The following is a 10184-nucleotide window of genomic DNA, read 5'->3' on the forward strand; positions in this document are numbered from 1 at the left end:
TACACACGCACACGTGACAGGCACCACGGGGGCGGGGGGGGCAGCGGCCTCCTCCTTTACTGCGGACCGGGACCGGGACCGGGACCGGGACCGAGAGCGGAGCCGCCGCGGCCCCGCGCAGGGCCCGGCAGGACGGGGGGGGGGGGGCGCTCCTCGGCGGGGCTGCCGGGCCGGGCCCCTCCGGTGCGAGGGATGCGGGCAGGAGGCGCGGATCCCTCAGGGGCTGCGCGCTTGGGGCAGGCGCTGCTGCAGGAGCTCCCAGGCCTTCTCCACCTGCGGGCAGAGCGCGCACCTCAGAGCCGCGGCCACGGCGGGCACCGTCCCCATCACAGCATCACAGCACCACATCATCACAGCATCATCACAGCAGCATCACAGCATCATCACAGCACCACATCATCACAGCACCATCACAGCATCATCACAGCATCATCACAGCACCATCACAGCATCATCACAGCAGCATCACAGCATCATCACAGCATCATCACAGCAGCATCACAGCACCACAGCATCACAGCAGCATCACAGCATCATCACAGCATCATCACAGCACCATCACAGCATCATCACAGCAGCATCACAGCATCATCACAGCATCATCACAGCACCATCACAGCATCATCACAGCACCACAGCACCACAGCATCACAGCACCACAGCATCACATCACAGCATCACAGCACCACAGCATCACAGCATGCTAGAGATTGGAAGCAACCTCTAAAGCTCATCTAGTCCAATCCCCCTGCCGGAGCAGGAACACCTCGGTAAGGTTACACAGGAATGTGTCCAGGTGGGTTTTGAGACTCCACAACCTCCCTGGGCAGCCTGTTCAAGTGTTCCGTCACCCTCACTGAGAAGAAGTTTCTTCTCAAGTTTAAGTGGAACCTCTTGTGTTCCAGTTTGTACCCATTACCCCTTGTCCTATCATTGTTTGCCACTGAGTAGAGCCTGGCTCCATCCTCGTGACACTCCCCCTTTATATATTTATAGACACTAATAAGGTCACCCCTCAGTCTCCTCTTCTCCAAACTATAGAGACCCAGCTCCCTCAGTCTTTCCTCATAAGGGAGATGCTCCACTCCCTTAATCATCTTCGTTGCCCTGCGCTGGACTCTCTCCAGCAGCTCCCTGTCCTTCTTGAATTGAGGGGCCCAGAACTGGAAACACCCCTGCTGCGTTTGCACCCCCAGAGCCTCCCTCATGGGCAGCAGCACCCCCGTGTCTGTGTCCCTGTGTCCCCCACCCCGAGGGCAGACCCCGGCGCTCACCTGCTTGCGGGTGATGTCGGGCTCCCAGAGCGTGCAGAGCACGACGTGCGCCCGCTCCACGCGCTGCCCGTTGCTCATCTGGCTCCGCAGCCGGCTCCGAGCCGCCTCCTCGCTCAGCCCGTCCCGCGCCATCACGCGCCGCACGGCCTGCCGGGACCACGGGGACCTCAGGCGCTCCGATGGGCAACCGAGGACCGGCCCCAGCGGCGAGGGACAGGCCGAGGGGCATCTCCCACCTCGTCCTCCGGGATGACGGCCGTCCACACCTCATGGACCATGTCCTGCCAGCCAGCCTCCAGCAGCACGGCAGCGTCCAGCACGCACACGGCCTTGCCTGTGGGATGAGGATGTTCCTCACTACCTGCGGTCGCAAGGCAATGGGAATTCCTCCTCGCCACACTCCAGGTCCTTGAGCCTGGCCCAGCGCAGGCGGGGGTTTGCTCAGAGATGTGCCAGTGAAAGCCTCTGCCCAGCAGAGAGGGGTCTGAGCAGGGAGAACACTGCCCAAAGCAGCCGCTCCGCAGGGCGCTGTGTCCTGAGCTGCTGCACAAGGCCACGCATCCAACTCCCCGCTCTGTGCTCGGTTACCTTGAGCTTCTGCCTCCCTGATCTGCTCCTTCACCAGCCGCGCTATCTTGGGCCACACGATGTCTGTGAGGCTCTTCAGCCGCTCCTAGAAAGGACCACAGCTTAACCCAAACCTCTGGGGGCACTGGCTCTGCGTACGTCAGGGATGGAGATTAAACCCTGACTGTGCCCGTGCTGCTCCTACCTGGTTTCCAAACACTTTGGCCCCAAGGACTTTCCTGTTGATTGTCCCATCTTCAGACAGGATTTCTGCAAGACAGAAGCAGAACAGGCTTGGGAGGAATGAACCCAGCTCCCTTCCCTGTGGCCAGCCTAATGTGCAGTGACGGACCCAGAAAGGAGCTGCAGGACCTGACCTGGCAGCTTACTCCAGAAAGACAGGGAACAGCTTTCCCCAGATGAGCAGCAGCCCGGCTCAGCCTCCTGCACTGCCTGCAGCAGCTCTGCCATGGGGCGTGCAAGACGTGGGGGAAGCAGTGCTTTGTCCTGCCCAGCCCAGCTACCACTGAATGAGCTACAGATCCCAGCAGGCACAGCCCAGGCCGGCTCCCTGGGATGCTGGCGCATCCCTCCCTCCTCTTCCTTTTCCCAGCCTTCCCCAAAGCTTTCCGTGGCTCTACCTGCACCAAAGGTCGCCACCACCTGCTTGTAGGCAGGGCCACCGGGGACATAGACAGCGTGGCCCAGCTTGTCAGCGTCGATGAGGAACGCTCCCAGGCCGCCCAGGAGCCTGGCGATGGACGTTTTCCCACTCCCGGTTCCTCCGGTCAGGCCGATCACGTATGGGTGCGAAGGCAGGGCAGGGTCTTGCTATGGGGAGAAGGAAACCCATTGCCAGCACAGGGAGAACACGGCTTTGCTGGAGAAGGATCCCACACACCCGGCCTGGAAACGGGCACAGAAGGTGCTGGCGCTGCAGAGCGTGGGCAGCGGGGCCTCCAGAACACATCCCCTGCAGCAGGGCCTGGGGCTGCCCCCTCCTCCAGGGCACGCGGTTCCCCGCAGCTCCCCGAGACCCCCTCACCCGTGGGGGCCGCAGCAGCGTCCCCAGCAGCCGGTGCCGCAGGCTGGAGGAGCTGATCTTCTCCTCCTCGTTCTCACTGTGGTCGGGGTCCTGCATCAGCAGGATCTCATAGAGAGCCAGCGCGGGGAGCCCCTGCGAGAGGAGAGCCCCGAGGGCTGTCAGCAGCGGGGACACCGCGAGGGGACGGGGCTCCAGGCCTCAGTGCAGCAGCACAAACGCGGCTGCGGCTGCCCCAAAGTGTCCCCACGAGGCAGCTCCGTCCCCGGGGGGCACACTCGCAGCAGCAGAGGGGAAGGCAGCTTCTATGGGACAGGATGCCCTTGAGCCCGGGCCGGCGCACACCGCAGCCATTTACATTCTCAAGTCTCAGCTGGTTCACGGCCTCCCCACCACGGCGGCTCTCCTGGCTGACCACCAGGCACTGCAGGTCGGGGTCGGTGACGCTGGGGCCGTAGGGGTCGATGAGCCGCACGATGTCGTAGCGCAGCGACGGCTTCACGTCCTCCAGGAACTCGCGCAGCTTTGCCACCCGCAGCTCGTACGGCTCGATCAGCTCCATCAGGACCTTGTCTGCGGGCACCGGGAGCACAGAGAACCGGGGAGAGTGTTTAACAGCGGGCAGCTCCCAGAGCAGTGATGGAAAGCAGCAGACCGGGAGATGGAGACAAAACCCGCCTGCGGCTTTGGGAGGCAGCCCCCTCACGCCTCCCTCGCTCCTATGGACATGATGCCTTATCCCTGCTGTCACCGTGCCCCGGGCAGCACCACCGCGGAGCTCTGGCCGCTCTCTGGTAGCCCCCCCCCCGGCCTCCCACCAGCAGCCGGGCCCCGCTGCCCTCAGCTCCCCCCCGTCCCAGCACGGTGCCGCCGCCCCGGGACTCACGGCGGAGCAGGTCGCCGTCGGCCACCCCGGCCAGGAGCCGGTCCCGGGCCAGAAGGCAGCAAGTGCTGAGCAGGAGGCGGTGGGCGCCGTGCAGGCGGTCGAAGGTGCCGCCGACCGCCACGCCGGAGAAGTTGGGAAGCGCCGCATCGGGACCGCACTCGGGGTCCTCCTTGGGGTCCCCATCGAGGTCCCCCGCGGGGTCCCCCAGCAGCAGCGCGGGCAGGTCCGGGGCGCAGCCGTAGGCGGCGGTGGCCAAGCTCTGCAGCCCGAGCTGCACCGGCCCCGGCGGCCCCGGCGCCTCGTTGGCGGGCAGCAGCAGGACGCGGGGCGGCCGGGCCAGGCGGCGGCCGGGGTCCAGCAGGACGCGCACGTCCATCCCGCGCCGCGCCGCCGCCGCGTAGAGCGCGGCCAGAGCCCGCAGCAGCGCGGGGCCGGCGGGCGGCGGGGCCGCGGGGAGCGGCGGCGGGGCCGCGGCGAGGCGCAGCCCCGGCTGCAGGTGCACGTACAGCGGCCCCGCCACCAGCCCCGCGGCCGCCGCCAGCGCCGCCGCCGCCCGCCGGGGCAGCGCTGCCAGCGGAGCCGTCAGCACCAGCAGCCCCGACCCGAACGGCGGCATCGCCCCCGGAAGCCGCGGGCCCCCGCGACCCGGAACGTGCAGCGGGACCGCCCCGAGCCCCGCCTCTCGCGACGGAGCCCCGGTGAGAGGCGAGCGGCGGGGCCGGGCTCCGCCCGCTCGAGGGAGGGGACAGAGAGACCCGGCCCCGCGGAGCCGCCGGGTTCGCTGAGAGGGACGGAGCCGGGAGCGTGAGCTGCGAGCGGGTTTATTTGTGACACGGTGGGACCCGATTCCCCCCCCCCGCCCGCCCGCCGTCGCAGAGCGGCTGCCCCGGGCTCCCGGTCAGGGCTGGTCCCCGCCGGCCTCGCGGCGGCCGAACACGAAGTCGTGCATGGCCTGGACGTACGCGGAGCCGTCGGTCAGGCGGAGCCGTGCGAGCGGCGCCAGGAGCTGCGTGGTGGCGCAGCGCAGGGGGGGACGGGGGCTGCCCATGGCCTCCAGGAACACCTGAACCGCAGAGGGGTCTCAGAGCCACGGCCCCGCGACACGGACCCGACCCAACCCCGGGCCCCCCGCACCCCGCCTGACCTGCAGGACCTCCTCCACCTCCTGGGCCTCGGCGCGGAAGAGCCCCTGGCAGTGCCGGAGGTACCGGCGGTAGAGACCTCGCGTCTCGGCGTCCAGGCCCTGCAGTTCGCTGCCGTCGGGGTCCGGGCGCCGCAGGTTGCTCAGGAAGCTCGTGTTCACGGGCCCGCACTCCACCAGCGTCAGGCTGCGGGACGGAGCTGAGCGCATGAGCTGCCCTGGTTCCCCCCCCCATCGCGGTGCCTGGCGGCAGGAGCGCAGCCCCCCGCGGCACTCACTGGATGTTGAAGGGCCGCAGGACGATGGCCAGGCTCTCGCACAGCCCCTCCACCGCGAACTTGCTGGCGCAGTACACGGAGTTGAAGGGCAGCCCTGGGGCAGAGCCGCAGCCTGAGCACCGGGGGCCCTTCCCCTGCGGTTCCCCCGGTCGCAGGGTGCCGGGGGTCCCACCTTGCAGCCCCCCGATGCTGCTGGAGACGATGATGCGCCCGGCCCTGCGGCGCTTCATGGCGGGCAGGAACGCCCGGATGGTGCGGATGGCCCCGAAGAGGTTCACATCAAACACGTTCTTCACGTCCTGGTCCGAGCAGGTCTCCAGGGGACCCATCAGTCCCACCCCAGCGTTGCAAACTGCGGGGCACAGCACGAGTGAGCCAGCACTGCAGCCCCCTCAAGGTGCCGGAAGCCCTTGAAAACCCCCAAACCCAGCTCCCACACCCCTGCCCCATTGAACACATCCCGGCCCCAGGACCGCCGGCACCTCCCATCATTTGGCACTGCCCCGGGGAGGGTCCCACTGCCCCCATGAGGACCCCTTGCAAGAGCCGTACCCAGCACATCCAGCGCCTGCCCCTGCAGCCGGCGTGCGGCGGCTTCCAGCGACCGCGGGTCGGTCACGTCGAGCTGCAGCACCTCCAGCGTGTCGGGGCAGCGGCCCCCGAGGAGCTGCAGCAGCCGCTCGCCCTTGGCCAGGTCGCGCATGGTGGCGTACACTGCCGGAGAGAGCGTGGCCACGGTGCCATCGGCGCCGGTCACAGCTCACCCCAAGCACCGGCTGCCCTGGGACCCCCTGTGTCGGTCTCCCCCTCCCCGGTGCAGCATCACCCCTTCACCTTTGAAGCCGCCATCGGCCGCCAGGCGCACGGCCAGGCCGAGGCCGATGCCCGAGGAGCAGCCCGTGATCAGCACCGTGCTTCTCTCCATGGCCCCGCGGTGCCGGCTCCGGCGGCCGCGCCGTTTATGAGGGCTGGCAGGGGGGTGCCCCCGCCCCGGTGTTGTGTCTGACGCCTTATCTCAAGGCCCTTCCGCCCACCTCCCTGCGCCTTGATGCTGGTGCAGCTGCAGCCACCGAGCCAGGACCCCCCACGGGAGGAGGCCGGGGCAGGGGGGGAGCCGCAGCGCCGGGGTTGGCACTGGCTGTGCCGGGCTGGGCCGTGCCAGGCTCCCCCTCTGACAGCGCTGAGCCCGCTGCTCTGCCGCCCGCTGGGGAGAGGGGGATGGACACGCAAGGGCAGGAACAAAGCACTCAGCGGCCAGGGTTTTAATCGCTCCGCAGCCGGGCAGGGCTCGGAATCCCTGTCCTGGGGAGCGCGGCCCTGCAGAAACCTCCTCCAAGTCTCTTTCAGTACAAAAGGCACAAAGCGAGGGGGGGGTCCCCGCAGGCACTGGGGTCCATGGAGCAGGGAGCACTCGGCCCAGGGAGGACCAAGTCCCCCCTTTCCCTGGGGCTGCTGCTCAGGGCTGAGCACTGAGCACGACGCAGGAGGGGTCCCTGGGGCAGAGCCTGCCCCCGATCCGGCCGCCAGCTCCCCCCCCCTCCGTGTGCAGGAAGCAGGGGTCCAGGGGATGGAGGACACGGGGCACGGGGGGGGGCTCTGTCCAAGTCACAGCCTCCCAGCGCGGGCGCCGGGGTAGTACTTGAGGAAGAGCTTCCTGGAGATGTCCAGCGTGTCCCCGGCCGGCACGGCTGGGTACCGCTTCTGGTTGTACACGAAGCCTCTCTCCACCTGGAACACGGCCTGGTTGAACTGGTCCTGGTGGAAGGGGGTGCCCGAGTTGAGGCTCTCCACCAGCGCGGACACGAAGAGGCTCCAGCGCACGCCGTAGTAATCCAGCACCAGCCCCCCCAGCTGCTTGTTGGCGTAGTCCAGGATGTTCCCGTTGGGTCCCCACAGCGTCAGCTGGTTCCGGGCGTTCAGCTCGTACTGCTCGGCCTCCCGGGCGCTGGTGGCCACGGCGCGGGCGCTCTCCAGCCAGCGGCCCAGCAGGAAGAGGCTGTGGCTGCAGAGGAGGCGGTCGAGCTCCGGCAGCAGGTCATAGAGCAGGACGCCGCCGGCCGCCAGCAGCTCGGGCAGTGCGTGGCTCCGGAAGGCGCCGCGGATGCTCTGGTAGAAGCCGCTCACGAGCTGCTGAGCCGCCTGGCGCGTCACGTCCACCAGGTCGTAGCGGAAGGCGGTGCTGGAGCCCAGCTCCGCGCCGGCGCTCAGCAGCAGGCGCCAGGCCTCGTAGACGTCGCTGGCGTTGTACCAGAGCTCCGTGTCCATGCGCAGCGAGGGGCGGCGCACGAGCGGGCTGCGGTTGTGGTTCACGCAGACGCCGGTGCAGTTGTAGACGCTGCGGAGCAGCAGGCGCCAGGCGCTGGCTGCGGCGGCGTTGGCGGCACCGTAGCGGCGCTCGGCGTAGCGGGAGACCCAGCGGGGCAGGTCCAAGGGCTGGTGGCGCCAGGCCAGCTCGTTCATCAGCTCGTACACCATGTCGTTCTGCTCGATGCCCTCCGGCACCACGCCGGTGCCCACCATGGTGGAGTTTGGGAAGCGTCGGGCGGCGAAGGGGCCGCGGTTGATGGCCTCCACGGTGCCGAAGAGGCCGTGGTTGCCCCCGAAGTTGTGCAGCATGCACCAGATGAAGGGCTGCCCGTAGAAGGACTCTGTCCACTGGTAGACAGGCTTGGACTCGGCGAAGAGGTCAAGAACGATCATCCTGCCGAGGGGCACGCCGTGCAGCAGCGCCCGCACCTGCGCCGGCTGCCAGAACTCGGGCTGGTGCTGGAAGAGCCAGCCCTGCATCAGCCACAGCGCCTCGGGGTCGGCTGGGGACGAAGGTGCAGGGTGAGGGCCCCTGCAGGCAGGGCCCCGAGAGCCACCGAGCGACCTCTCAGAGCGATGCCGAGGGTCTGGCACCCATGGGTCTGAGCCCGTGTGGGGCCCGCAGCCACCCTCCCGCTGTCCCCACCGCTCAGCCCCGGTGACCCACCTCCCGTCATGGACCTGAAGACGGCGCTGCTGACCCTCGAGAGATAAGCAGGGTCGGAGGAGAGCGGGGTCATCTCGTTGAAGGTGTCGGCGCTGTAGATGTGGTCTGTGCCAAACTCCTTGATGAGCTCCTTCAGGAAGAGGGTCCCGATCACCTGGAACATGGGGTCCTGCGGGTCCAGCAGGTAGGTACACGAATAGGTGCAGTCAAAGTGGCTCCATCCCCCGAGGCGAGTGGCGTTCACGCGTGGGAAAACCCTGTGCCAAGGGCAGAGAAGGGATCAGGAGCAGGACAAGAGCACCACGGGGCAGCCTCATAGGGAAGCCAGCACAGGCACGAGGGCCAGGAGCTGTGTTGGCCTCGGGAGCGCCCTGTGCATCCCAAGGGATGGAGGCAGGACCGGAGCTGATCTGCCCCGCGGGGTCTGTGAGCACGTGGGGCTGCACCTACCGCAGAACCCCCTGGGGCACGTGGCCCGCGAAGGCCGGCAGCACCGTGAGCATCCCCAGCGAGCGCATCCTCTCCACGATCCGGTACTGGGAGAGAGAAAGAGGGAGGGAGCAGGGGGGCAGAGGAGCCCCAACCTCCCTGTGAGGGGCCTGGGGGAAGAGGATGGTGGCCCCGAGGCTCCAAGGTGTGGATGTGCAGGACCAGGGCAGGGGCTCGCGTGGTACCTGCAGGTAGCGCTGTTTGAGGTGCCAGGCGGGCGGCAGCGGCCCTGCCCATCCATGCAGGTTCCCCATGCGGTTCCAGGCCAGGAACGCCGGCCCCGTGAAGTACGCGTCGATCTCCGTCCGGTTCAGGCCCAGCGAGCGGTAAACCTGCGCGGGCAGCGGAGGCTCAGCCGGCCCCACGCCTGCCCCACAGCTGCCCCACGGCCTTGCCCGGCCCTGGGATACTCAACCCGCTGCCAGGTCTCCTCCTGCCCCACGAAGGCCAGGGCCAGGTTGATGCCGCTGAGCGCCATCCAGTCGATCTCGCGCTCCCAGCGCGCCCAGTCCCACCACGCAAAGGAGTAGCTCTGGGTGCAGACGTTCTGGTAGTACCGGTACCTGGGGAGCGGGCGGGAGGCTGCGGATGGGCCCCCGGCCCCCCGGTCCCCCCGTTCCCGGCCCCGTTCCACAAGGGACGCCTTGTCCCGGGGTAACGAGGCGTGAGCAGCGCCCGGCCCCGCCGCGCTGGGGCCCCCGTTACCTGCCGGGGGCGGCGGCGCGGATCTCGGTCCGCAGCCGCGGGAGCGGATCGGGCAGGCGGAGCTGCGCCCCGGACCACGACACGTGGCAGCCGCAGAAGTCGCGCAGGTACCGGTAGAGGCCGGCGGCCGCCGCCACGCCGCTGGAGCCCGTCACGGCCACGGCCACGGCGGCGCCGGGCGGGGAGCGCAACCGGTAGGTGTCGGTGCCGTCCTCCGACAGCGCCGGCTCCACCGACAGCGCCACGGCGGCGGCCCGCGGGCCCAGCAGCCGCCGCGCCAGCGCCCGCACCGCTTGTTCCTGCCGCGCATCCCCCGCGCCCGCCCGCCCCGGCGGCGGCAGCGGCAGCAGCAGCAGCAGCAGCAGCGGCCCCAGCGCCGGGCCCCACCGCGCCGCCATCGCCGCTCCTGCCCCAGCGCCGGAGGCGGGGCCGGGGCGGGGCTGAGCTGGGACCGGCGGGGCGGAAGCGGGACCGCAGCGAGGCTCCTGCCGGGCCTCCCCCCCCCACCCCACCGGGGGTGGCACCGGGGGCTCCGGGCTGGTCCCGTACCGCGTTCAACACCCGCGGTCCCGGAGCCGCCTCCGAGCCCCGGGAAGCGGCGGTGCCCGGCGCAGGGTCCCCGGGATCGAGCGAGACCCGCTGCGGTCGGCAGGGGGCGCTGCAAGGCCGGGAGCGGGGGCGGCCCCGGAGCCGTGCAGGCGGCCGAGGGGAGGGCTGGAAACGGGAGAAACCCGGTGATGGAAACGGGAGAAACCCGGTGATGGAAACGGGAGAAACCCGGTGATGGAAACGGGAGAAACCCGGTGATGGCAGCGGGAGTGCGGCGAG

At 69.1% G+C, this 10184-nt stretch overlaps 3 protein-coding genes across 3 annotated transcripts; all 3 read right to left on the minus strand.

Moving 5' to 3' along the window:
* Positions 1–207: 207 nt before the first annotated feature.
* Positions 208–4386, minus strand: COASY (Coenzyme A synthase). The gene is made up of 9 exons (XM_057414132.1): positions 3770–4386; positions 3242–3456; positions 2887–3018; positions 2483–2672; positions 2047–2111; positions 1863–1947; positions 1511–1608; positions 1275–1421; positions 208–273 (listed from the first exon to the last, which is right to left on the minus strand). Exons 1-9 carry the CDS (start codon positions 4383–4385, stop codon positions 217–219), a joined length of 1605 nt encoding a protein of 534 aa, XP_057270115.1. The 5' UTR covers position 4386; the 3' UTR covers positions 208–216.
* Positions 4387–4667: 281 nt separating this feature from the next.
* HSD17B1 (hydroxysteroid 17-beta dehydrogenase 1) lies at positions 4668–6262 on the minus strand. Its single transcript, XM_057414159.1, has 6 exons — positions 6023–6262; positions 5741–5902; positions 5361–5540; positions 5189–5282; positions 4914–5097; positions 4668–4832 (listed from the first exon to the last, which is right to left on the minus strand). The coding sequence occupies exons 1-6, from the start codon at positions 6111–6113 to the stop codon at positions 4668–4670; spliced, it is 876 nt and encodes a 291-aa protein (XP_057270142.1). The 5' UTR covers positions 6114–6262.
* Positions 6263–6772: 510 nt separating this feature from the next.
* On the minus strand, positions 6773–9754 carry NAGLU (N-acetyl-alpha-glucosaminidase). Its single transcript, XM_057414158.1, has 6 exons — positions 9357–9754; positions 9067–9214; positions 8837–8983; positions 8613–8698; positions 8163–8419; positions 6773–7998 (listed from the first exon to the last, which is right to left on the minus strand). Exons 1-6 carry the CDS (start codon positions 9752–9754, stop codon positions 6794–6796), a joined length of 2241 nt encoding a protein of 746 aa, XP_057270141.1. The 3' UTR covers positions 6773–6793.
* Positions 9755–10184: the final 430 nt, after the last annotated feature.

Source organism: Pezoporus wallicus, unplaced genomic scaffold (genome assembly GCF_028554395.1).
Source record: "Pezoporus wallicus isolate ANWC-B61680 ecotype Strahan unplaced genomic scaffold, APGP_CSIRO_Pwel_v1 contig_13150, whole genome shotgun sequence".
Classification (NCBI taxonomy): Eukaryota; Metazoa; Chordata; class Aves; order Psittaciformes; family Psittacidae; genus Pezoporus; species Pezoporus wallicus.

Bases quoted from the DNA above. Each gene is read 5' to 3' on its own strand.
- COASY (XM_057414132.1), bottom strand. From the start codon at position 4,385: ATGCCGCCGTTCGGGTCGGGGCTGCTGGTGCTGACGGCTCCGCTGGCA. The intron at 3,019-3,241 runs GTAAATGGCTGC...CTCCTCTCGCAG, and splicing joins ACCAGCTGAGACTTGAGAAT to GGGCTCCCCGCGCTGGCTCT. The intron at 274-1,274 runs GTGAGCGCCGGG...CTCTGCCCGCAG, and splicing joins CCGACATCACCCGCAAGCAG to GTGGAGAAGGCCTGGGAGCT.
- HSD17B1 (XM_057414159.1), bottom strand. From the start codon at position 6,113: ATGGAGAGAAGCACGGTGCTGATCACGGGCTGCTCCTCGGGCATCGGC. The intron at 5,098-5,188 runs GTGAGTGCCGCG...TCCGTCCCGCAG, and splicing joins CTGCGGCCCTTCAACATCCA to CCTGACGCTGGTGGAGTGCG. The intron at 4,833-4,913 runs GTCAGGCGGGGT...TCTGCGGTTCAG, and splicing joins AGGTGGAGGAGGTCCTGCAG to GTGTTCCTGGAGGCCATGGG.
- NAGLU (XM_057414158.1), bottom strand. From the start codon at position 9,754: ATGGCGGCGCGGTGGGGCCCGGCGCTGGGGCCGCTGCTGCTGCTGCTG. The intron at 9,215-9,356 runs GTAACGGGGGCC...CCCGCTCCCCAG, and splicing joins CGCGCCGCCGCCCCCGGCAG to GTACCGGTACTACCAGAACG. The intron at 7,999-8,162 runs GTGGGTCACCGG...CTTCGTCCCCAG, and splicing joins CTTCAGGTCCATGACGGGAG to CCGACCCCGAGGCGCTGTGG.